The sequence below is a fragment of the Delphinus delphis genome, chromosome 5 (genome assembly GCF_949987515.2).
Source record: "Delphinus delphis chromosome 5, mDelDel1.2, whole genome shotgun sequence".
In the NCBI taxonomy this organism is placed as follows: domain Eukaryota; kingdom Metazoa; phylum Chordata; class Mammalia; order Artiodactyla; family Delphinidae; genus Delphinus; species Delphinus delphis.
This window is the reverse complement of record NC_082687.1, coordinates 11,533,194-11,560,401: the sequence shown is the minus strand read 5'-3', so window position 1 is coordinate 11,560,401 and position 27,208 is coordinate 11,533,194. Positions and strand designations below refer to the sequence as shown.

General features: G+C 36.3%; 1 protein-coding gene across 2 annotated transcripts in view; it reads right to left on the bottom strand.

Moving 5' to 3' along the window:
* Positions 1-10,786, bottom strand: part of GRID2 (glutamate ionotropic receptor delta type subunit 2) — a 1,342,883-nt gene extending 1,332,097 nt beyond the window's left edge. For both annotated transcript variants that reach the window (XM_060011605.1, XM_060011606.1), the window contains exon 1: positions 10,699-10,786. In XM_060011605.1, coding sequence (XP_059867588.1) covers positions 10,699-10,786 — 88 coding nt within the window. The remainder of the gene's footprint in view (positions 1-10,698) is intronic.
* Between the last annotated feature and the right edge of the window lie 16,422 nt (positions 10,787-27,208).

Here is a 27,208-nt window from a genome sequence, read left to right as displayed (position 1 = left end):
GCACATATAGTAAGCACTGAATCAAAAAAATTCACATGGTTTTCACGTAACCTTAAAAATATTTTTTCTGCAAATAGAATATGAGGATGTAGATCATGATTTCTCAGTGTGACAATAATGAATTATAAAAAATGTACAAAACCCACCATGACTACACCACCAGGAAACTGAAAAGTAATCCCCTCAACTCTGTGCATGAGCCACCTACCACACGAAAGAAGTGTTAAATTTTTTTTTTTAACGATTTTGTTAAGAAGAAATTTATAATGGTTTTCATAAAGGGCATGCCTCCTCTGGGCTATGCTGAGAGTTGCTGGTATTTCTAAAAAGAAAATTGACTAGTTTCCTGTTATCACCATTCAAAGAAGCAACAAAGAAGAAATATGGACTGAAGGGCAAGATAGTAATTGCCACTGCACCTCTAACACAATTTTACCTGTTGTCAGATTGCAGAAATTACAGAAGGAAGAATTAGTCTTCTAGATTTTAATTCACCATGAACTACATGCAACAGAACAACAGACCTGACTCTCTTTTTCCAGTTTAGCTCCAAAGGTATTACCTAGTCTTCAGTTTTTAAGATAATAAGCCTATCTAAAATGTGCTCCTCATGGGGCCTGTCATTTTAATGATATCAAGGTTAAGTATACTAAGCACTTCACCAATTTTAGTGGCCCATTCCAACTTAAATTTAGATTTAAATCTGCTAAGCATTTCCTTCAAACAATTGTATTTCACCACCCAGGAAGTTATGAAGTAGCAAGTTTAAAATATCTTTTAATGTTATATACTTCATTAATTATATTCTTCAGCTCCAGCCATAACACAGCATGCCTTCTTTAACAGTCATTGCTGTGCCCAAACCACAGGACTCCTATCCCCTCACTGTTAATGTATTCTATGTTTATATGTCAATTAATGGATGTAACCAAGCAGAAACAACCATGTGATATTCATATTACATTGTTTCCATGAGACAAAATGTTTTTATGGAGGAGATAGTACAGGAAATGACAAAGAACACAGAAAAATATCATTCATCTGTTATTGGCATTCTTATTTTAATACAAAATTAATTATTTTATCTGCAAAGTCAATACATAACTGTATTAATAGGAGACCAATAAAAGAACTGAGATGCATTTTCAGAAGGCTGAATTCTGAGGTTAGAAAATGTGGAACACTTTTTTTCCTCATTTTCACCTATGTCTAAAGATCTGTCAGCTATGGTATAGCACAAATAGAAGTGAAATTTCCATAAAAGGAAATATTTAAATGTGTTACTGAAAATTAGTATCATGTGAATTTATTTCATCTATTTAATTTCTATGTGGCAATATATAATGCCTTGTGAAAAACTATACTCTTTTAATTGTTCCAAAATGATTTTTTAAGTGAATTAAATGCATAATAGAATTTAATTAGAGAAAACCTATATTCAATACAAATGTCTATTGTAACAAGATAATTCTATGCCATTTTAATGCCATTTACATAGGAATAATGTGTGTTCCTAAAATTAGCACATTACTAAAAGACTAAATGTTGATTCTATCTGTAATGGTATATCACTACTCCATAAGATATAATCTACTCATAATTTCAGGTAAGAAAATTATACCTAAATTTGAGTGCTAATCTGGGAAACTAAATGAAACAAAACTGCAGAACAATTAACAGAGTCTATTTCAGGGAGGACATATAAGCTTCTTTGGCTAATTCTACTGGCATTAGCCCAGTATCACTTGACCGGAGCTTACAAAACAAAACAAAAACATCAATAACCACCAAAAAACAAAAACAAAAACACAGTTCTATTTGAACAGCTGCCATCCAAACTCAGGAATCAAATAGGTCTGAATAAAAAAGAACATTTTCTTTTGAATCCTCTTATTGAAAATTTTCTTATGATTGAACCTTTAAAAAATTACTGTATATCCCAACTCCCACCATTAAAAACAAAACCCTCCCTTTACCTCATGTTCCCACCCCACCATACCCATCTCTCCCTTAAAGCAAAACTCATGGAGTTCCTCCAGTCCCATTAAATCTTTGATTCCTTGCCAACCTGTATTTTGTCCCTTCAGTCTGCTGAAAGCAATTCTGTCAAAGTCATTTTTGTCCTCAACATTTCTAAACCCAGTAGTCAAGTGTCAATTTTCATCCATATAATTTGATAGGGTGTCTGATTTCCCCCTTGAAATATTTTCCTCACTTTGCTTCCAGAACACCACACAGTCCTAGCTTTCTTTCTAACTCACAGGCCACGCATCTCTCTCTTCTCCAGGATCCTCTCTGTCTCCCTGACATCGACATTTTGCGATGCCTGTGGTATATAGTCTTGGACCTCTTCTCTTTGCACGGTTATTCCTTAAGTGTGCTATCCCCTCCCATTGCTTTAAAGATCATGTCTGTAATGATGAATTCTAAATGCAAATGTTGAATTCCTAACTCCCCCCAAAATTCCAGACTAATGTAATCAACTGCCAGCTTAAATTCTCAAATTTGACGCCTAATAGGAATATCAAGTGTAATAAATGCAAATTTTGACTTTTATCTAAAACTTGATCACTGTCCCACATTCCCAATTTTAGTCACCCACTTGCTTAGGTAAAATACCTTGGAAGCTTCATTTCTTCCTCTGGATTTCTCCCAGCAGAACATTCCATCGGAAAATCCTGTTCATCTTCAAAATACATCCGCAATCTTACAACTGGTTCAGCTACCAACTATTGGAATAGTCCAATTCACTACTATCAAACTGATCTTCATATTTCTACTGCCATCATTCCACCCAAGCAGAGAAAGTTATCTTTCTAAAACACAAAGCATTACGTATCGTGTTTGATCTCAACCCTCCAGTGGGCATCCTACATACCTAGATTAAATACCATACCATGACCTATAAGCCACTATAGGATCTTCCCTAGCTGCCTCTCAGACCTTATTTCCTTCTAACTTCCTGCTTTGGTCATTAAACTCCACATTTGCCCCGCACTGACTCTTAAGATGTTCCTTAAATGAATTAAGTAGATTCCTTAGTGTCTTGTCTCATGGCCATTGCCTTTGCTATATGCCCTCTGGCTGAAATCCTTTTTCATCAGATATCCACATGGCTGATTTCATTTTTTTTTGAATCAAGTCTCTGCTCCAATGATCATCTCCTCAGAAGGTCTTACTAGATGACCCTACTCGAAATAGGGTGCTATTCCTTCATTATTCTTCATAGCATTTATCAGTAACTGACATTACAACTTGCATATTCTTCTTTATCTGGTTGCCACCCCCATGAGAATGTAATTCCTTAAATACAAGGACATAGGTTACTTGTTCGACATTTTAATTCCAGGACCTAAAAACAGTAGTTCATAGAGAGTAGGTTCAGAATAAATGTCTGTTGAATGATAGAATATCCTCCCACTGAGCACACATACTACATATTGTTAATAATGCCTACCTTACCCTGTGGTTTCAGGGTAACTAGCTTCTAGAATTATGATTTTGATAATGAAGCAAACATCTTTTTAAGATTAGTTGGGAAAAATCAAGCACTCAGAGCAATAAAGTGAAATTATTCATTTTAAAAATATTACTTTGAATTATTTGGGGATGAAGAAAAAAGTTTAAGAACTGTTGTTTTGATAAAATTAATAACTTGATCTTTTTTCATGTATAAAATATGTTAATAAGGACCTTGACTACAGAGTGATTCAAAATTTTTTAACATACACAGGGAGGCCTTTTGGTATTTAGTTTCTTGTGCTTGCCTCTAGGCTTCCCTCTATTCACTCAAGAAAGCTTTCAATGGGTCATCCTAGCCTCAGCTTCACATTTGATAACCACTTGGTTAACAACAGCAGGGTAAAAGCCGGAATACCTGAAGAACACTGAAGAAACACTGGCTATTTCTTTTATATGCTACATTTTTGAGTGGTGCCAAACGTATGCTAATATTCCTGGGGTGCTTGGAGTTGGCAAATTCTAAAGGCTCCTGTAGTCCATGCTGGTTAGAACATAAGACTACTCATTCCTCCAGTCAGCCTTAATGTACGCTTGTATTGTGGGATACACTAGCACTGTATGTAACATCTTAGTATTAACGCTAGAGAAAACAAAAACAAAATGTAAAACAAAGAACAAACCCAGCTCTCTCTTCTGATGCTGAAGTTATCTAGAATAGCTGATGAACAAATATTAATTCTTGTTCACACCAAGAAAATCTTCATTCTAAGGGATCCTTAATTTGAATGATTAAGGTTTTAGGCTCCATTTATTTCCCCTTGTATTTTTTTTTAATTCACTCTAAACCTAACTATTAAAAATAGCTATATGAACCACACTTGACTGTATCTCTTCCCCCAATTCCTCAAACACAGGAATTTGTCTTCATTTTAGGTCATATAATTGTAGAGCTTAAATGAACATTAGTCTAAGTCTTGTTTTAGGATTGATAAAAATGAAGACTAAAGAAAATAAGTAACTTCCCAATATTGCTCAGTTAGCTATCTATAAAATTGGTAGTTAGCCCCAAACCCTCTAAATTCTAATCCAGAACATTTTTACTAAGACTTACATCTCCAATTTTTCACATTCATCTGAAATTTGTGTCCACATCCAAATGCTAAAATTCACCTATTTAAATGACCTAAATCCACAGATGTCCTCTTAATAACCAATCATAGAATTACGTCAGTACGTTTCCCCGTACCCTTTTGACATCCATCTGATCACTTAATTTTACTCTGAATTTTTAATAGCACATTATTCCAACAAGTTTATTAATTAATACTGGCACAGGGCAAGGTCTACCATAACATGATAACTGGTTCATTCATTTAACTTAGTATTCCATTCTCTAATTTTGTGGCTTTGTCAATGTAAAAACTAATGTATCAGATTAAAGGTGACCTAAGTTTCATCCTCCGTTAGTCTTATCATAGGATATGCTAGAAGGAAGATCTTGCCTCTTAAACAAATTAAATAAACAGGAAAATTACTACTTGATAAAAGACACTGGTTTTATATTACTACACAAATCCGATGGCGCTGGTGGTAGTGGTGGTGGTAGTAGTATGTGTGTGGAGGAAATTAATTAATACATGAAACTTAATATTTTCCAGGCTAAAATTATCTGAAAACATATATAATCCTGCACAAAAGTCAGTGGTTGACATTTTTTAAATATATTTATATTGTGCCCATGTATTTTTTCCATAGCTCTGTGTATGTGTTTCATGTTACAAACATCAATCAGTTTGGGACCTTAAATATTCCATAGGTAAGCAGTTACTAATATCTGTTTACACCAGCATTATTAAGCATATCTGACTACTATTTGGTGTCTTAGATTTTTCCACAGATAGTATTAGCTCAAGAGTATATTTCTGTTGTACTTTAAATTTGTGAAATAGTTACATCACTAGATCTAGCAATCTATCTAGAGAACACAGAATGTTGATATGCCCTAGAATTAAATTCTTACAAGAGTCAGGGATAATATTTCTTTTGTTGTTGTTGTTATTTTTTGAATTTTTTTATACAGCAGGTTCTTATTATCTATTTTATAAATATTAGTGTATATATGTCAATCCCAATCTCCCACAGGGATAATATTTCTTTTTCTGGTTTGAAAATAAAAACCACCTGTATCTTAGAGCATCACAATCCTCATTAAATGGCATTTTCTTTTTCTGAGAACTAAAAAAAATAGTTCCTGGGATTTTCAAGTAGGACTACAAAGGAACAGCTCAGAATGCAGTGACACCTAATGGCAAAGCTCTCTTTATAGGGCACAAATGTATTTTCTAATAAACATTATATTTTTAGTCAAACTAAGTATTGCTACTCACCAATACGTTATTATCTGAAATACCATGAAAATCCAATAGCAGTGCCAAATACTTCACTTTTTAATACTAAAATAATATATGCAGGTGAAGGGATACTAACCTTCTGGATTAAAAGTGTGGTTTTAAAATTACAATATCTCTTTGAGATAAAATTACAGCATCATAAACTTAGCCTTGGAGATTAGAATTAAATATAATACATCTCCCATTACTCATAACAACCTCAACTGGTTTCTATTGCTGGATAAGTTGAAAGTTAATGACCTTGATTTTTATTCATATTTGAATTAGAATTTACAGGAGATATTTACTGGATGTACATTTCACTTGGAGTAGAAAGCAAAGTTCCTCAGTGTAATGGCTTATTAGTCATGTCACAGTTGATATTGTTGATTAATAACACTGTCTAACTTAATGCACATCTGAATTGCACTTCAAACAACTGTATTATTGATACAGAAAGACATACCTCATAAAATATAACCTCATTGTAAATTTAGAAGCTACTTCTTAATACTTTCTAGAAGTTTACACTATATGTTATCCATAACTCAGGGAGCAAACAACTACTGTAAATAATAAAAGGATAACTTAAATCCCATATAGGATAACTATAACTATATTTAAGGATAACTTAAATCCCATATAATAAAAGGATATTTAAATCCTTATTTAAATATAAATAACTATATTTAAGGATAACTTAAATCCCATATAATAAAAGGATAACTTAAATCCCATATAATCCCTATATCCCATATAGTGCAGGATCCTTGATGACTCTTGAAGGCTATCATTAACCAATGCAAATCATGTAAAGAGTTGAAAAAGAAACAATTTTACAGAAGACACAGTACAACTTCTACATTCTGTATTTGATAAAATAGTCCTCAGTGTGCCAGTAATGAAAACTAATGCTTTAAATTTGCCATCTATTATTGTTTATAATGTGGTGACACATCTTATTCACCCACCAATTTTGTACTTTAAACTTTCTCATAATGAAAATATTCTGTGAATTGTCTTAGGCTTCTCAAACATGTCATAGTTTATGACCTCAGAGGACAAAGTATCATTTGCTTATGAGAAAAACATGAATAAGGGTTTCATTTCTATTTCCTGTTGGCATAAGGTATTTTACTATGACTGATAACAATAAAAACATGCTAGTGATTTTTATAATATATGAATAAGTACACTTGAGTGTTCCCTTGCAGAGATATATAACTGAGGATAGCTCATTTCAATGATCTGGTACAGGTACAGGTACCAGATATAGAAATGAGCACACATTAAACTGTTAAAACATGAGATCCTCCGTATTAGATATGAAGCAAAACACAAACTGTGCAGTTGACTGGAAATGAAACCTAATCCCTGCTTAATTAAAGCAGTGCTCTAAACTCCCGTTGTGTATAGGGAGTAAAGAGTGTGGGACGACTGATGTATGAAGAAAATAGCAGTCAGCATGGCTAATCTCAAAGACTTTGGAGCTTTCGAGCTACATAAATCAGAGTGACTTTTGAATAGCCTCATGAAACACAATATCATTACCATTCCACTCATGACTTTCTGGTTCTTCCTACAGCATGCAGATCATCAGGAAACTTCTAAGCAATCAAGTAATGGGGGTCTGATGAAATTAATCAATGCACAGGCTCAAAGTAGAAGCATAATTCAAAATTGCACAGTTTTTATATGTCGAAAGACCTTTACTTGGTGGGAGGAGGGGCAAAGAAGATCACAACTGAGGTGATTCATTTCTAAATACTGTGTATATTGCATGTGCATGTGTATTAAACAAGAATATGTAATTATGAAGTATCTTTAAAATATGATTTAACAGAAATTCAAAGTAATTACAATATTAGTGCATTTTTGACTGAAATAAATACATTTCCATTTCAGTCATTAGTGTTTAACCATTATATCTCATCATTGTAGTGAACTAATGTGCTCAAAAAATATATATATTAGAGTTTGAAATACATAATTGACTTTATTAAAACTACCTGCATGAAATAAAAACAAAGAGAAAGAATGGACAAAGTTTTCAAACATATAATTTAGTTCAATACCAAAAAGATTCGATATTTAAAGAACCTATTAGAGCAGTGTCTTTTCATCTTTCAAGCTCGCCTGAACTACATATGGCAGCTACTGTCTACCTGAACACATCATATGAGTCTGTGAAAACCTTTCATTTCCGCTTATCTCCTTACATCTATAGAGTTGAAATATTCACTTTCCCTCCAGTGTCATCACTTTCATCCCTTTAGTCCTGAAATAATACATTCCCCATAAGCATACTTGTCACATTAGATACTTAAATGAAGACTATCACCTCCTAAAGATAATTAATTCTCTTTTCCTATTCAACCAAGTAAGTAAACTGATCCAATGAATATTAACTGGTACTTTAAAATTTTAATATGGGCATTTGGTTTTGAATTTATTATACTTTGGCCAGGGTGGGGATGGAAGGGAAAGGGGCTTCTAACCTCTGAAGTGCACATAAATTAGACTTGGTCCTTTTTTTTTTAATTTAATTTAGGAGGTTACATTTTTCAGTATATTATAAAAGATATGAAGCATTTGAAACAACCATCAATTTGCTAGCTTCATGGCAATATTAGATAGTCTATAAAAGAAGTTAATGCTCTTGTCTAATGTACTAATTGCAGTCAAATTAATTGTCTGAGAAGTAACTACTTCTTTCAGTAGTATATACATTTAATGCATACAATCAGCTTTCTAAAGAAATCTGTAATTTGTACATAGTAACTTTTTGGGGGGATCTGGTTACAAATAAGCAAGCTGTGTCACACTGACAGACAACAGAATGCCAAAGAAATAAAATACAAGTTGTGTTCTATTTTGAAACAAATGCCCAGACTGCATTGCAAAATAGTATTCATCTAGTAGAGGACAGCAAGAGCTGTAGGTGTTTGCAAATAATGTATTTATCGTTTAGACCACAGAATAAGCAATAAAATAAGCATTTATCCACAAGCCTCCCTCCTGAGCGATGATGAGTATAAGCCAGAAACCCCTCATCATAACATGAATATAAAGGTACCATGGTAATATATATCAGCATTCCTGCTCCAGTCGTTTACAACTGGACATAAATGTACATCATTTCTTTAAGAGGAGCACACGTCATTTCTGAACTCTATCAGAACATTACTGAGACCCTCCATGAGACAATTTCTCCCTGAAAAGTTCTGAACCCACAGACACTGTTACCCCAGGCAAAACGTGACCTAGCAGACAAGCTATCTAGTGCTTAATTCACTAAACGTGTTAAGTGCAAGGTTTTCTGAATCCTGACCTCATCAGCCCTTGCACAGAGATATATTCGGTTCTATTGATATAAATGATAGCGAATGGCAGACGTGTTTACAAAGACAGCCTCTGAGATCAAGAGAGGGAGCCCCCTGGAGCTGAGGGGCTGGCCGCTGTGGACTCGCACACCAGACACAAGCCTTTAGCTCAGGCAGGCACAAAGGCACAACCTCCACCTGCAGCAGGTTCCCCTTCCAGGACACGTGTGTGTGTGTGTGTGTGTGTGTGTGTGTGTGTGTGTGTGTGTGTGTGTGTGTGTGTGTGTGTGTGTGTGTGTGTGTGTGTGTGTGTGTTGCGCGGGGGAGGGGCAGGGGGCGGAAAGGGGAGATGCTGCGACCCATCTGTCGCCTCAATTTGCAGAGCATCAAGCCGTGTGGACACATAAAAGTCCTGCGCCCGGAGAAATTCCTCAAGGGGGGCCTCTCCTCAGCGCAGTAACTGAACCCCGCTGGCCCGCGGACGCGAATTTCCGAAAAGGAAATCGTCGCATTAACGCAGAAAAGGCTGCAAGAGCCGGTCTCGGTTCAGCTCTCACGGATTAACAAGTGAGAAGAGTTGGAGCCTGAAGCCGCGAGCGCTGTGCATGATAATGACGTGCAGCCCGCGCCCGCCGCGGCCAGACCCGGCCCGTCTGGGTGCCAATAGGTAGGGCCACGAGCATCTCCAAGGCGGCTCGTCGTCCTTCCCGGACTCAGGCCGCCCATAGCCCAAGCGCCTTTGCTCTCGGCCTTGCGCTGCAACTCAGAGTTGACGGCGAGGCGAGGCCAGGCGGCTGCTCGCCAGGCAGCCCACGAGGGCGGCGCGCGCGCATGTGCTCCCGCGTTTCCCGAGCGCCCGGGGCCAGTCTCGCCGCCGCGCCAGACCCGGGAGCGCGAGCGAGGCAGCGAGGTGCGCGGCTCCCAGTCGCGAGCACCGCGCAGCCGAGAGGACAGGAAACGGAGACGGAGGCTGGGGGCTCAGCCAGCAGCCCGTCACCGTCGCACGCGCTGCGGCGAGCGCGGCCCGCTCACGTTGCAAAACCACCTGTTCGATCCGAAGGACGCTCTTCCCCACCCCCACCTCGCACCCCAGCCCTTTTCGCCTCACGGGTGACACCTCAGTTCCCTCAAAAGGTACTTTTTTTTTTTTAATGGAGCAAATGTACATCCGGGAAAGAACATGGAAGGTAGAGTCAATGAAACTTCTTTTCCTCACACACCAGAAGCCCCCCGCGCTCCCCAGCACGCACGCACGCTGAGGTAGATTCTAGACCCTCAAGCATACAGCCCACACTCCCCGGTTCACCGCGAAACAACAGCACCAGGCAAGGTTCGAGCATCCGCATCCTTTCAGAAAGCTGCCCAAGTGTGAGGGAAGGTAGCGGGAAGGGGCAAGGAACCGAAGCCAGCGGCAACGAGCCACACAGAGGGCGGAAAGGGGGAAGGAGAGGGGGAAGCAAAGGGGAAATATCTGCGAGCCGAAACGGTAAAAGTACCCACGGGCAGCGCCAGCCCTTGCTTACCGATGTGAATGATAGAATCCGCACTCGCCGAATCCAAGGTTCGAGACCACCAGAAGGACAAAACCAACAGCAAGGGTAAAACTTCCATCTCCGCCTATGCTGATTGTCTTTGAGGATGGATTTTCTTTCAATATTAAAAAAAAAAGTCCAAAGAGTTTGAGGTCACGATAGTTTAGCACAGCTTTTTCTTTTCTTTTTTCTTTTTGTCCCCCTCAATTCCTGTTACCAGACCAAAGCTTTTATAATCGTCGCTGAGGAAGGCAGAGCGAATAAGAGAAAGAGCCCAGCCTGAGGAAACCTCCTTAGCAAAGCCGTGTCACTTGGAGGGGAATTTTGGCATCGCCAGAGTTGTTTGCAGTTTGGCTTTTTTAAAATGTATCCAGCCTCGCTGCTCCCGGGCAGGGGGAGAGGCTGGAGCTCAGACCATCCCCATCCGTGCGCCGGGGCCGTGGGTCTCCGGTCCCAGCTCCGCCGCAACTTCCAACATACCAACCCCCTCCTCCCCGCTCACGCCGGATGTTCCCCTCCCCCTCCCCCCAAGCGAAAAAGCCCCCCTCCCCCCCCCCCGCCCCAACGGCCCGCAGAGAATCACTTGTCTTCGCTGCCAAAATAAAATCTAAGTGGAAAGGAAAGATTAGGAGATTCCGAGCGGAACAGCCAGATTCCAGCAGGGAGGGGAAAAAGCCCTCTCCAAGAGGGCTGGTGAAAGTGAACTTCAAGGTAATGCAGATAGTAATGCAGAGAAAATTCCCCTTCTGCGCGAGGCGGGAGCGGAGTTCGTCAAGGCGGGCCCGGGGAGCCGGTTCGCTCGGGCGCGGTGGCGGGGGAGTTACGCCGGGCGCGAGCTGCGGGGCTGGGCCGGAGGAGGGAAGCCGCCGCGGGCCGCAGGATGCTTTTGGAGCGATTCGCCTGGCGGGATGCAGGAAGCGAGCAAGGAGCGAGCCTGGCAGCTTCAGCACTAGACCCACGTTGCCTAGAAATGGATCACCTAGGAGAACGAGCGAGCCCGCGAGAGAGCGGTGCTGTTAGGCGGAGAGAGGGGGAAACCGAGAGAGGAAGAGCTTCTCTCTAATAACCACCTCCTCCCCCTATCTGCAATACAAGGGAGAAACAAAATACTGCTCTCATTTCCCCTGGAATCTTCAACCGGGACTGAGAAAAAGGCAGGACTCTAAGAGAAAAGACGTTGACGCCTTTTTTTTTTTTAAACGAGGTTAAAGGCAACCTAAAAAAGCCACCCCAATTATTAAACCTTGCTATCGCTATTCTCCAACAGGTATCAGACTTTTTCTAGTCTTTGCCTGGAATTAGTCACATTGCTTAAAAACAAATTAGGGACACCTGGTCACTAAGGGAAAAGAGACCTAGAAAGCTTTTAATGAGATTTCAATTATAAAGTTATAAAAAGGAGAGGACGTGCTAATTACCTTTTATACAGTGATTTTTTTTCTGTCTCCAGTGTATTTCTTAGGTAATCAGGAGAGAGTAAGGATAAAGAAGATCTTGAAATTTTAAACATGTAATAATTAAATGAAACAGAAATGCATGCTTCAGTGAAACATTTGATAAAAACGTTACATTGACTAGCTTGTCCACAGCCCTGTGTATATAAATGCAGAATAAGAAGGTGGTTGCTTCTCCATGGAAAGAGCTGAGAAAGTACTGAATGACAGCCTCCCAATACCAGAATGAAAGGATTTTCTGCAAGCATACTCCTCAAAAGAAAATCCTTAGGATTGTGGTTTCCTTTCTTCTCATGGTTAACTTACATCCAGTCTGGCCTCATTTCAGAATGGAGATTTGTTAACACAACCAAGTGAGTAGTGCAGGCCAGGTATAAATGGGCCCAATATTATTTCAATTATAATTGGAATCTTTGGGGAATGTTGCCACGTGGCATGTATGGATGTCAAACTCCTCAACCTTTCAGAGCCCTCCCTTATCTCCAAATATGGCACAGCTGTTTTCTTCTTACACTCTCACTTGAGCCCTTCTCTCTAGTCTGGTGAATTAGGCTATTATTTCTCCAACCATAATTGTATATCACTTCTGTGAATGGCTTCTTTCATTCACCTTGCGTATTTTTTCCCTGAACATTCTAGAAAATGCTGTGCTGCCATATTGTTACTTAGGTTAATCTGTTGGAAGGTATCTATTCATCCTCCCAACCACTCTCCTCAGGCACTTCAAGGCTTAGTTCACATTTTGCCCATGATGTCATATCCAATCCTTTAATATGGAATCATATGGAATAAATCCATCTTCCTTCTGTGTTCTCATAGCGCACTCTACCTTTGATTTAGAGTCAGACAGAATGACTTCTGAACTAGACCATTGATGCCTTGAGGGTGAGGACCATAGCTTATTCATATTTTATTCACTGCATCATTTTACATAGAGCCCCTTGGTTGACTTGAAATTAATTCATCACTTCCTTCTGAATTTGGCATAAATCAGTGCTTCCAAAAAGCCATCACTGATTAATTCCTCTCAATTTTCATCATTCCTTTATTTTTTCCATTAGTACATGTTGATTCAATATTGATTTTATTGATGTTGTTGATATCATTTTACTTCTTCAAGGGTTCTGTGTCGATTTCATGGATCATATTTTGTTGTTACAGATAATGAAGTCTTTGAAAAAAACAGATTTATCTCCCCCATAGCTTGCTTCTATTACATTCTTCACAAGGGTATTTTAAAAATTGATGAGTCACTATCTGCTCAATCAAGAAAAAAGTTGTGAAGTAACCATTAACATGGAAAGAACACTAATATCTTAGAGTCAGAGAACGGGAAGGAACTTCAGAACATTAGCTAGCCCAGTCCTTGCTTAATAAATGTCATTGCTGGGGATAGCTAAATTTAGACAATTCATACTATCTTCTCTCTTGGAAATCTGTTCTAGTGTATTATGAACAAAACATTTTCATTATTCCAAAATCATCCAAATAATTTCTATGTCCAATGAGTTATAATTAATGGTTTTTGTATGGAATATAAGTTTTAAAACATTTTAAATTTTTGTGTAAACTATATTTTCTATTTTAGAAAATTGCATATTGTGATATAATAGTTAGACTTTTAATGTGTAAGTTAGACGTTACATTCCAGAAGAAAAAAAAATAACATTCACTGGCTATACTTTTATATAGGCTTTTAATGAAGTACATCTGTTAGTCTAATGAAGGCTACTTAGCTGTAATTCATGCATTATCATATAGAAATAGCATGCTGCACTGAAATTCAAAACTCTGTGACATTATAACATATTTGGGGGAAAAAACAGCTTTGTTCACTAAAGTTTTATAACCAATGATTAATTTTTGGAATAAAAATTTGTGTAAACTATGATTTATGAATTTATTCTTCCTATGTGAAGACTGTCACTTCAACCATTAGTTGTGATGTGAATATCAATAATTTGAAGAAATCGTAGATAATCTTAGTAGCTTTAAGATGCAACGTATAATGATTATTTTTTTATGGAAAAACATAATTTGGGAAGAATATTAATTTGCATTGTTGAAGGGACATGCAATTAAATTACAGTCTCCTTTAATTGTTACAATGTACTGTGTGTGAAGAAAGCAATGTAATGAAAATCCTTGGAATGTATAAATTTTTCATTTTCACTCTTAAAAAATACTAAGAATACCAATGTCTAAACTTTAAAAATTAACTGCTCACAGGATGTTGTAACAGCAGTAAGTCAACACACATTAGTCAAGTTTAAAGAACTCTTCAATAGTATTCAATGACTCAAGAGATTTTGTTTTAGTATAAAAATCTGTAAATTTATGAGATAGCCTAATTAAAAATTAGGAGAAAAGTTAACTTGAAAAGAATAGCAGAGAAAACAATGGAGTATAATGCATTTTGATCATTATTTCTAATGCACTATAATTGTATCATTAGTATTATACATACAGATAGGCACACAAAAGATTCTAAGTATTTATAACTTTAACATGAATATGAAAGCAAAACTATAAAAGAGCAATAACTGACTACCTATATATGCAGGCAGTAAAAAATTATAACCATAAAATTATAATTGACATGTTCATTTGCACAAGTGAGAAAGGAATTTGTTTGTTTGAGAGGCTGAAAAAGCAACTTTTATACTTCGTAGATCAAAAAAGTTCAGAGCTCAATGGGAATTTACGGCCTCTGTTATTCAATGCCTGGTTTTCTAGAAAAGGATGGGAAATTGAGTCATAGAAGTTGTACTGATAATTTGTTGAAAGACTTGAACTTAGAAAACACATTTTTTTTTGCTTTTAAGTATGCTTCAAGTTAATCATTATAATGCATATTCCTATATAACATATTCACATTGGGTATACTATGCCTTTTTTTTTTTTTTTTAGGTCAACCTGGCACTGACTTATCACTTTCTACTCTGTCAAACTGTTATACCCATAACGCTAGTACAAATCTTATCCTTGGTGATAGGCAGTAACCCGTTCCTTCCTCCCTCCCTTTCTTCCTTCCTTCCTTTCTTCCTTTCTTCCCTCAACATTAAGCTCTTAATTCCTTCCTCCCTTTCAAAGCTTTCCCTAAATCTGTAAAGCTGCCCTGTCAGAGCAATGTCATATTTTCTTCTAACTCAATGTGATATAAATTCCAACCAAATTCTGCAACTATATTGATTGATTTTTTTAATATAAGCACTTTACCAGACTCATCTATTATTAAAGTTAATTCAAGTCAAAACTTTGAATTTCATAGCTTTTCCACTGTCCATACATTAGCCATGATATTGAACTTTTAGTAGCAAGAATTCAGTTACATATATTACAAAAGGTGGACCTCTTTTAGTTTAGACCTCTTATCTCTTTGGTCTGGATGTTGATGTGGAATTTTAAGTGGAATATTAATATTAAACACCAAGCAATTGGTAGATGGAGGTCAAATGACAACTTGCAACCCAACAGGGGCACTTTACTGAGATTGGCCCCTCACAACATTATATCCTGTCCCCACCAGATGGCAGCCATGCTTGATGTAGATTTAATCAGCTAACTTTTTAAAATGTCTCAATACTTAACAGTTTACCATAGTATAATTAACCCATATTAATCAAATTAGTATATTCAAGTAAACTTGATATTTTAAGTGATCCTTTTTCAGGTAACTTGATTTTCTGAAGTTTTATTTCTTCTAAAGCTTTCAGGAATAATAAGTATATTATCATGCTCTTATATCTGCTATATTCACATCTTTGATTTTATCAGTTACTTAGGAATTAAATGTCAATAGAACAAGCTTTAATAATATGCCACTCAATCCTATGTTAAGGGGTAATTAGAACACTATGAAATATTATGTCATTCAAATTTTTGGTATAAATATTAAAGTTTTAAAAATGAGGCTTATTTTGCTATTTCCTTTTTCTACAGAAAAGTAATATTTTATACATCCTGAGTTAAGCAATTTCACTTGGTCATGGAATATAGAAATTGTCTATGAATTATATGATTGATCCTTCTGGTGTGGCATATCATTTGAAACAAATGTCTAACAAATAAGTCAAAAGCAAAAAGAAATGCATGACGTCAACTATAATAAATATCAATTATTATTTGACCCTTAAAAATCAGATTTTATTATCTTCCCATGATTAACCATTTTAATTCTGAAATTAACTGTTTCTTTTATTGTTACAAAAATTTGATTTAGGGGTTTCCCTGGTGGCGCAGTGGTTGAGAGTCCACCTGCCGATGCAGGGGACACGGGTTCGTGCCCCGGTCCGGGAGGATCCCACATGCCGCGGAGCGGCTGGGCCCGTGAGCCATGGCCCTTGAGCCTGCGCATCTGGAGCCCGTGCTCCACAACAGGAGAGGCTGCAACGGTGAGAGGCCTGCGTACTGCAGAAAAAAGAAGTAGCTCAGATACAAAGTGTGTTTATGCAATATACTGCAGATAATAAACTATATATTTTAGCTTAAAATAGATTGTATTTTATAGCAGATATCATGGGCAAAAATTTAAATAGAGAAACAAAAGTTTGGTCAATATTCAGTCATTTACACACACACATACTGGCTTTACGGGAGTTTTCAAAGTAGTGATAAAACTCTATAAACATTTAATTTCACTTCTTAGTGGGTAGAGTACATAATCAGTACAGACTCAAATACAATATATTCCTTATTCCTTGTTGGCCCTGCAAATTGATGGCAAATCTAAATAATTACAAATAAATGAATTAACTAATAAGTGAATGAAAGGATAAAATGAAAAATTTTAAACATTGTGGAATATAATTCAGGCAGCGTAAGACAAGAGCATCTTGACTCATTGCAGAATAAACAGATTACTGAGGTATCAAAGTAGTCTGTTCATAAGATCATTTCATCTATTTATCAGTCCCATTGTTTACAACACAGATAGGGGTTATCTCTTGGTTTGGAAAAGAGGAAAGATGTTTTGAAAGGGTTCTTTGGAAGACGACAATAAATAATTATCTCAGCAACAGAAGCCCAAACATGAATCTCTGCCCATATTTAACTTGACTTATGTTTTATGTGACTAAAGAGAATGCAGGGGGGATAAAACTAAATTTTATATTAGATATAGAATTTGTCTAAAGTTTGCTAATATACAATTAGTCATATTGTCAACACTTTGTTTCATTCTTGTTTTTATACTATGCTGCTTTATCACATTTTTAAAAATTTCATCAAGATAGAGCTAAACCATAAAGAATCAGACACAGCATCAAAGTTGTGAAAATGAAACAATCTTACAAAAATTTTTAATGCCTATGCAGTTAGAAATATCTGAACCAGCATTTCCTACATTGTGCTCTATGGAATACTTTGTTCTGGAAAAAAAAAATGAGAGAGAGAGAGAGATTTAGTGGCCATGTAAGATTGCAAAATGCTAAATAGATTTTTCTTCTTAGCGATCTAGAGTGTACATTAACATATCGATATTAAAAACATGAAGAGGTTTCTAGGTAACAAATTATTAACCTTTATTTAACGGAGACTCTTTCAAACTTATATAACTGCCAATTTCCTGCTTTTTATGCACAGAATGAACATTCTTTGTTATACTGTTGCAATCCATTTCTATTTTCCAAAAATAATTTTGTTTGTTTTTTTCCTCCTCTGTTTGTGGATGGTTATATTAGCTAGATTGCAGATTGGTAGGCTGGTTTATCATATCTGGGGAGTGATTCTGTTTTGTGCTATAATAGGAACTTCTTGTGCTATAATTTGAACTTTAATGATGAAGGAAAATATACCGCTCGACAATAAACATGTTTTATTTTTAAAATGTTTTTTAGATTTCCATTTCTGCTTTGGATGTACAAAGCCAAAGGAAAACATTGCTCTGATCCTAACAATAAGAAAGTATTGGATGATCTATAAAAATGTAACCTTCCTTGAACCCATCAGAGAGCTGAGGTGGTGAGACAACAAAGTAAACTAAGTTCCAAAGAGTGGCAAGCACCTCTAACGTGAGACAGGACACAAACCTGCTTCACTTTGGCAGAGCACAGAGGAAAAGTTTGGTGTAGCAGGTAAGAAGAAATCCACAAAAATTTTCATAAAATCCTAAAGGGTGAATTTGGGGTAGCAAAAAACTTTAGAATAACTGGGAGCATCAGACACAAGGTGGTGTGCACTCACTCCTAAGCTCTTTTCTGTGGATCTGCATAGGGGCTCATGGGAAAGAACGAGAGCAGGGCAGGGTACCAGAAATACCCCATAACTGCTACAGGCATAGTGGAGACGGAACAGTCTCAAAATATGGTCCACTTGCCTGGGCTCTCCTCATTAGGAAGAAAAATGCTTCAAGCTGCTGAGGAAGGGACAACAAACTGTGTTGTAATGGTGACCAGGCAAAGATCCAGTGCTTATATAGAAGCAAAACTTGTCAGTTTCTGGAGAAGGGTTAGTAGCTCTGCTTTCTGACATCAGAAACCAAGAAAAGATCACTGCTTCTGGGAAGGTGATGGAATCAAAATAGTCTGCCACTAAGGTTCAGATAAGAAAGCCTTTATGGGTCACAATCCTGTGCCTATATAAAGCAGAGATAGGGCTTCCCTGGTGGCACAGTGGTTGAGAGTCCGCCTGCCGATGCAGGGGACACGTGTTCGTGCCCCGGACCGGGAAGATCCCACATGCCGCGGAGCGCCTGGGCCCGTGAGCCATTGGCCGCTGAGCCTGCGCATCCGGAGCCTGTGCTCCGCAACAGGAGAGGCCACAGCAGTGAGAGGCCCGCGTACCAAAAAAAAAAAAAAAAAAAAAAAAAGCAGAGATATGCTATTGCTGGGAGCAAGGAGGAGCAAAATTATCTCTCCTGTTTAATAACCTCTATGAATACAAATATGAATATGACTATCATTGAGATGAGGGAAACAAGAATAATACCAAGACCCCCTTCCTGACCCTCAGGGACACATCTCCAATTGAGCTTTAACCAGAAGAACCAAAACCCTACTCCTTGCCCCTACCATGAGCCTAGAACTGAGTAATAAGCAATAGAAGACTACCGCTGGTAGAGAGAAAAGAATGTGAAGAGAGACCCACTATTTAGCATAGTCATGCAACACATTCTGAAAACTGAGGTGGAAGCAGAAAAACTGAAAAAAAACCCTCTAGCACCACGGGGCTCACCCCAGGCACATGATTTAGGCAGCCCATCACTGAAGTAACTTGAAGGTAACAATGTCAACAACAAAACCCAAACCCAACTGAATCATTTACTACCATTGTAACAGAAAAAGAGTTGTATTCGTTTCCAGCTATAAATACTCTTGATCTCAGACTCTACTGGTCTTCAGTTGACAATGTGCAGTGTACATTCTAAAATTATATGACAAACAAAATAGCAAGAAAAAAGTCATTTTCCAGAGATAACGCACTCAACAGAAGCAGATTGAGCTATTACCAAGACGTTTAAACTATCAGTCAGGTCCTTTATAATAACTATACTTTAATGTGTTAAAGGATGTAGTGGTACAGGTAAAGAACATATGTGAACAGATGAGAAATTACAACAGAAAGATGGAAACTATTAATATGAGTAAAATAAAATCCCACCCCCAAGAAACACATGCTATCAGGATGAAGAATTTCTGTGATGCTCTTGACACATCTGAGGAAGAAATTTGTAAACTTAATAGTAGGTTGATTTAAATTGTGCAAAATGAAACATAAAAAAATGAATTTTAAAAAATAGAGCAGAACATCCGGGAGCTGTTGCACAATATCAAATGGTCTAACATGTGTGTGCTTTGATTTATAGAGGAAAATAAAAAGAAAGGGGAAGAAAAAATACTAGAAAAGATCATGAAGTATAAATTTCCAAATATAATGAAATACAATAAACCAAAGATCCAAGAATCTCAGGGAATTCCAAGCAAGATATTAAAGACATACAAAACATAAGCAAGCACATCATAATTAAACTGCTAAAAAACAAAAGTTAGGAGCCAATCTTGAAGGCAACCAGAAAAAAAAAAAGGAAACTTTGCATACAGAGGAACAAAGATAAAAGTTACAGCATAATTCCCATCAAAACTGTGCAAGCCAGAAGACAATGGAGTGACACCTGTAATGTACTAAAAGACAAAAATGAATCCTTCAATTAGAACACTAAACCCAGCAAAAATATCCTTCAAAAATGAAGATGAAATAAAGACATTTCAGAAAACAAAGCTAATAATTTATTTCCATAAGACCACCCCTGTAAGAAATTTTAGAGATAGATTATTAGGATGAAGATGATACAGATTGAAATTTGGATTTATAGACAGAAAGTAAAAGAACCAGAGTAGTAAGTAGAGAATAAATATAAAAGATGCATTTTTCTCTTTTGTAATCCCTTTAAAGACAATCGACTTTTTAAAGTAAAAATAATAGCAAGGTATTATAAGATTTATAACCAATGTAGAAGCAAAATATATAACAAAAATAGCACAAAAGATAGGAAACAGGAAATTAAAGCATAGTGTGTGATATATTTTCAAGATATATTGTGATAACTTAAACATCATATTGTAAACCAAAAAGCAATCAATAAAACAATTTTAAAACATATACAACTAACAAGCCAGAAATAGAGATAATGGTTAAATTACAGATAAATGATTAAAGGTTGAAATTGTCAGTTTGGATAAAAAAAGCAAGACAACTATATGCTTTCTATAAGAAACCCCCTTTAAATATATGACTGTAGGTGAGGTAAAAAGAATTGAAAAAGCTATATCATGCAAACATTAATAAAAAGAAAGCTGAATTGGTTATATTATTATCAGAAAGTGTAGGCTTCAGAACAAGGACTATAAACCAATGATAAATAACATTACATGATAAAATCAGGATTATTTGAGAAGGCACAACAAACCCAAATTTGTATGAATTGGACAACAGTACTTCAAAATACATTAAATGAAAATTGATAGAACTAAAAATAAAAGCACATAAGCCAACAACTATATTTCTAGAATTCAATGCAGATCTATCCATAATCAATAGAAGCTACTGCTTCATCATCTAATTGATGATAAATTATACCAAAGATTTAAGAACTAAGATCTGGGCTTCCCTGGTGGCGCAGTGGTTGAGAGTCCGCCTGCCGATGCGGGGGATGCGGGTTTGTGCCCCGGTCTGGGAGGATCCCACATGCTGCGGAACGGCTGGGCCCGTGAGCCATGGCCGCTCAGCCTGCTCTTCCAGAGCCTGTGCTCCACAGTGGGAGAGGCCGCAGTGGTGAGGGGCCCACGTACCGCGAAAAAAAAAAAACTAAGATCAACTCTTCTCAAGGATACAGAAGAGGAGAAAATACTTCACCATTCATTTCATGAGGTCAGCTGTACCTCAATATCCAAACAAACAAACAAACAAATACAAGGGGGAAATAACTATAAATCACTATCCCTTATGAAAGTACACACATATATGTATATGTATATTGAATAACTTTGCTGTACACCTGAAACCAATACAACATTGTAAATCAATTATACGTCAATAATTTTTTTTAAAAGTACACACAAAAATCCTTAACAAAATAGTAGCAAAGCAAATCCAGCAATATACACAAAAATATTATACATCAGAACCAAGTAGCATTTCTCCAAACTTGAAGCAGTTCATCAGTCGAAATCAACCAATGTAATGCACAAAAGCAATAGGCAGGGGAAAAAAAGGCAATACATGATAATTCCATTATATGATATAAGTTGAAATAAATCAACATCCAGTTTTTAGAAAAACTAAGCATGAATAAATAGATTAGAACCTCCTCACTCTTATCAAAGTCACCTATGAAGAATCCTACATCTAACATCACACTTAGTGGTCAAAGATTTAATACTTTCCCCCAAACATTGCAAAGAAGCAGGGTAACTACTCTTCTCACTTATATTTAACAGTGTTTTAGAGGACCTAAACTGTGCAATAAGGCAAGAAAAAGAAATAAATACATACAGTTTGCAAAGGAAGACATAAAACTTATTTATTCACAGACAACATGACTATCTCAGTAAATAATCACCAAGCATCTACAGAATGGCTATTAGAGCTATTAATAAGGTTGTTGTATATAAAGTCGATATACAAAAATCAATTGTAGTTCTATAAAAGAGCAATTGCAAAATCAAATATATAATTTACAACAGCATTAAAAACATGACTAATTATGTATAAATCTAATTAAGTATGTGCAGGACTTTTACTATGAAAGCTACATGGGAGAGAAATTAAGGAAGATGTAAATACATAGAGATATGTATTGTGTTCATGGATCAAAGAATTCAACATACTTAAGATTACAATTCTCTCCAAATTGATTTATAATAGCACTGTTATTCTAAACAAAATTAAAGCTGATAATTAAAATTTATGCAGGAAACAAAAAAAACTTTGGAAAACAAGCATAAATTTGAAAACTCTCAGTTGGCATAATTACAGGACTTCCTACAAAGCTGCAGTCATCAGGACAATGTGTTACTGAAATAAGAATAGACACATAAATCAATGAAACATATTAGAGTCTAGAATTCAAGCTATACATAAATTTTCAATTCATTTGAAAAGATGCTAAGATAACTCATTGGAGATGGGATAGTTTTATCAACAAATAATCCTGGAAAATTTGGACATCCATATTCAAAAACATGAACCCAACTTTTATCTTGCATTGTGTAAAAAAAATCTATGCAAAAGAGTTTATGCAACTAAATATACAAAACTTCTAGAAGAAAATTTTGGAAAAAAAAAATTTGTGAGCTTGGGGTATGCAAAGATTCCTTAGAACACAAAGTACACAAACTTTGAAAAAAACAAACAAAAAATAAAGCATTAAAATTAAAACTTTGTACTCTTTGAAAAGCAGTGTTAAAATTAAAAAGTGAGTCACATCTAAGAGAAAATATTTAGCAAACAACAACCTGACAAAGAACTTGTGTCCTGAATATAAAAACACCTCTTCTAATTGAAGCTAACAACCCAACTTTTTAAATGTACAAAATATGATGAAATCTAATACCCATTAATGATAAGAACTCTTAGCAAATTAGGAATTGAGGAGAACTTCCTCAACCTGATAGAGAACATCTACAAAAACACTGGAGCTGACATCATACTTAATGGTCAAAAACTAGAAGCTGCTAAGATAAGGCAAAAAAACAAGGATATCCCCTCTCATCACTTCTTTTCAAAATCATACCAAAAGTTCTAGCTAATGCAACAAGACAAGAAAAGGAAATAAAAGTTATAGAGATTGAGAAGGAATAAATAAAACTTTTTTCTCAAATAACATGAGTTTCTCTGTAGAAAATCTAAAGGAACCATGAGAAAACAGCCTGGAAATAATCAGCAATTATATAGTATGGTTGAAGGTTATGAGGTTAATATACAAAAGGCAATCACTTTCTTATACACCAGCAATAAACAAGCAGAATTTGAAATTCAAACACAGTACCACTTAAATAAGCACTTCAAAAAATGAAACATTAGCTATAAATTTTTTTAAATCTATAAGAACTATAAACTATGATTGAAGAAATCAAAGAGGACTAAATAAATGAAGATATATCCATGTTTATGGATAGGAAGACTCAATACCATAAAGATGTCAGTTTTTCCCAACTTAATCTATAAATTCAGTGCAATCGCAATCAAAATCTCAGTAAGTTATTTTGAAAATATTGACAAAATAATTCTAAAGTTTATGTGAAGACAAAAAGATCCAGAATAGTCAAAATAGCATTGAAGGAGAAGAACAAATTTGGAGGACTGACATTACACAACTGTAAGATTTACTATAAAGCTACAGGAATCAAGACCATGTGGTACGGATGAAAGAATAGAAAAATATATATAATGGAACAGAATAAAAGCCCAGAAATAGACCCCCATAAATATAGCCAATTGGTCTTTTAAAAAAGGAGCAAAGGCAATAAAACAAAGCAAGGCAGTCTCTTCAAGAAATGTTGCTGGGACAACTGGACATATACATGCAAAAAAAATGAATGTAGATACAGACTGTTCATGCTTCATATTAATTCAACATGGATCATAGACCTAAATGTAAAACATGAAACTATAAAATTCCTAGAAGATAACATAGGAGAAAATCTACATCACCTTGGGTATGGTGATGCCTTTTTAGATGTAACACCAAAGGCACAATCCATGAAAGAAATAATAGATGAATTAAATTTCATTAAAGTTAAAAAAATGTATGTTCTGTGAAGGACAACTTCAAGATAATTAGAAGACAAGTCACAGACTAGGAGGAAAGATTTACAAAAGACACATTTTATAATGGACAGTTATCTAAAAATATATAACTCTTACAACTCAATAATAATAATAATAAAAATCTACCCAATTAAAAAAATGGACCAAAGACCTTAACAGACAGCTTAACAAAGACACACAGATGGCAAATAAGCGCATAAAAGATGTCCCACATCATATGTCATTAGGAAAATGCAAATTAAAACAATGAGATACCACAACACACCTATTAGAATGTCCCAAACTGGAACATTGATAATGGCAAATGATGGTGGGTATGTGGAGCAACAGGAAGTCTCAGTAATGGCTGGTGGGAACGCACAATGGCACAGCCACTTTGGAAGACAGTTTGGTGGTTTCTTCAAAAAACTAAACATACTGTCACCATAGGCTCCACCAATCATACTCCTTGCCTAAGCTGTAAACTTAAGTCTACACAAAAACTTTCACATAGATGTTTACAGTAGCTTTATTCATAATTGTCAAAATTTAGAAGCAACCAAGATGTCCTTCAGTAGGTGAATGGATAAATAAATTGTGGTACATCCAACCATTGGAATATTATTCAGTGCTAAAAAGAAATGTGATATCAAGCCATGAAAAGACATGGAAGAAACTTAAATGAATATTAGTAAGTGAAAGAAGCCAATATGAAAAGAAGCCAATATAATATATACTGTATGATCCCAACTATATGACATTCTGGAAAAGGGGAAACTATGGAGACAGTAAAAATAACAGTGGTTGCCAGAGGGTAGGTGGGAGGGAAGGATGAATAGGGGCACCCAGAGGACTTTTAGGGCAGTGAAACTATTCTATATGATACTATAATGGTTGATACATTATATATTTTTCAAACCCATAAAATGTACAACACTAAGAGTGAACCCTCATGTAAACTATGTACTTTAGGTGATAGTGCTGTGTAGGTTCATGTATTGTAAGAAATATACCATTGTGGTATAGGATGTTGATTGTGGGAGAGGCGGTGCATGTGTGGGGTAGGGAATATATGGGAATTCTCTGTACTTTCTGCTCAGTTTTGCGATGATCCTAAAACTGGTCTAAAAAATAAAGCCTAGTAATTAAAAAAAAAAAGGACAAAATATTTAGAGACACTTTACCAAAGAGATGAATGGCAAATAAACGCTGAAAATATATTAAATACTATTGATCATTAAGGAAATGCAAGTTAAAACAACAATTAGATATTTCTACATACCTATAAGAAAGGCTCAAATTTTAAAAACCAAAGGCCATAGAAAATGCTAGTAAGGTTGTGGAACAAGTGGAAATTCCATATATTGGTGGTAGGAAGGCAGAGTGGTGTAGCCACTGTGCAAGCAGTTTAACAGTTTCTTATAAAGTTAAACGTACAACTTCCATTAGACATAGTAATCTCAGAAATAAAAGCACATGTTCAAAACTAGAGTTGTATATGAATATTTATAGTTACTTTATATGTAACTGATCAAAGCTGGAAACAACTCAAATATCCAAAAACCAATGAATAGCTAAACAAAGTGGTGTATATTCATACAATAAAATGCTATTCATGGATAAAAAGGAACAAACTCCTGATACATGCAACAGTATGGAAAAATATCAAAAGCATATGCAAAGGGAAAGAAGCCATACAGAGAAGGCTGTATACTGTATGATCTACTGACATTCAAGAAAAGATAAAACTATAAAAGAAATCAGATCAGCGGTTTCCAGAGACTGGGAATGATAGGAGGTAAGTATCTACAAAGTGGCATATGGGATCTTTTGAGATTGATAGAAATGTTCTTTCTCAATGGGGTGTACCAATTCTAGTGTGGGAGAGGAGGTTCCCCACACCAACAAGCAATTCTCGGGACACCAGCTGGGTGTCCTATAATTCAACTCAATCCTGACACTATCTATGGGGAGATAACATCAGATTCTACAGGATAAGGGTTCAGTCCTCAAGACTGCCCCCAGCCCCCCCAACTCACACTCACATTTCAGATGCCAGTTGCAAGCCCAGGTTGTTATCTGTACTAGTGATCAACTGGTTAAAATCAGACGGTTCCCGAGATCCCACTCCTCGGGTTTGATTAATTTGCTAGAGCAGCTCACAGAACTCAGAGGAACAGTCTACTCATTAGATCACCAGTTTATTATAAAGGGATATAACTCAGGAAAAGTCAGATGGAAGAGATGCATAGGACAAGGTACAGGGAAATTATGTGGAGCTTTCATGCCCTCTCCCCAAATCTCCATGAGTTCATTGACCCAGAAGTTCTCCAAACCCTACCTTTTGGGTTTTTATGGAGGCTTCTGAACAGGGTCTTGATTGATTAAATCATTGACCATAGGCAACTGATTCAACCTCTAGTCCATCTCCCCCTACTAGAGGTTGAGGCGGGTGGTTACTGAAAGTTCCAACCCTCTAATCAGCTGGTTGGTTCCCCCGGCAACCAGCCACTATTCTAGAGGAACCTAAGGGCTTTCTAAATGTCAACGATTAACGTAATAAAAGACAACTTTATAGCTCTTAATACAAGAAATTCCAGGGGTTTTAGGAGCTCTGTGCCAGGAATGGCATCAAAGACCAAATATGTATTTCTTATTATAAATCACAATATCACAGGGTGATCATAGGATTGTTTGGATTTGTAAAAACTCATCAAACTGGACACCTAGAGAGAGTGGGTTTATTTACATATGAATTATGCCTTAAGAAACCCGACTTTAAAAATAATTTATAGTGCATA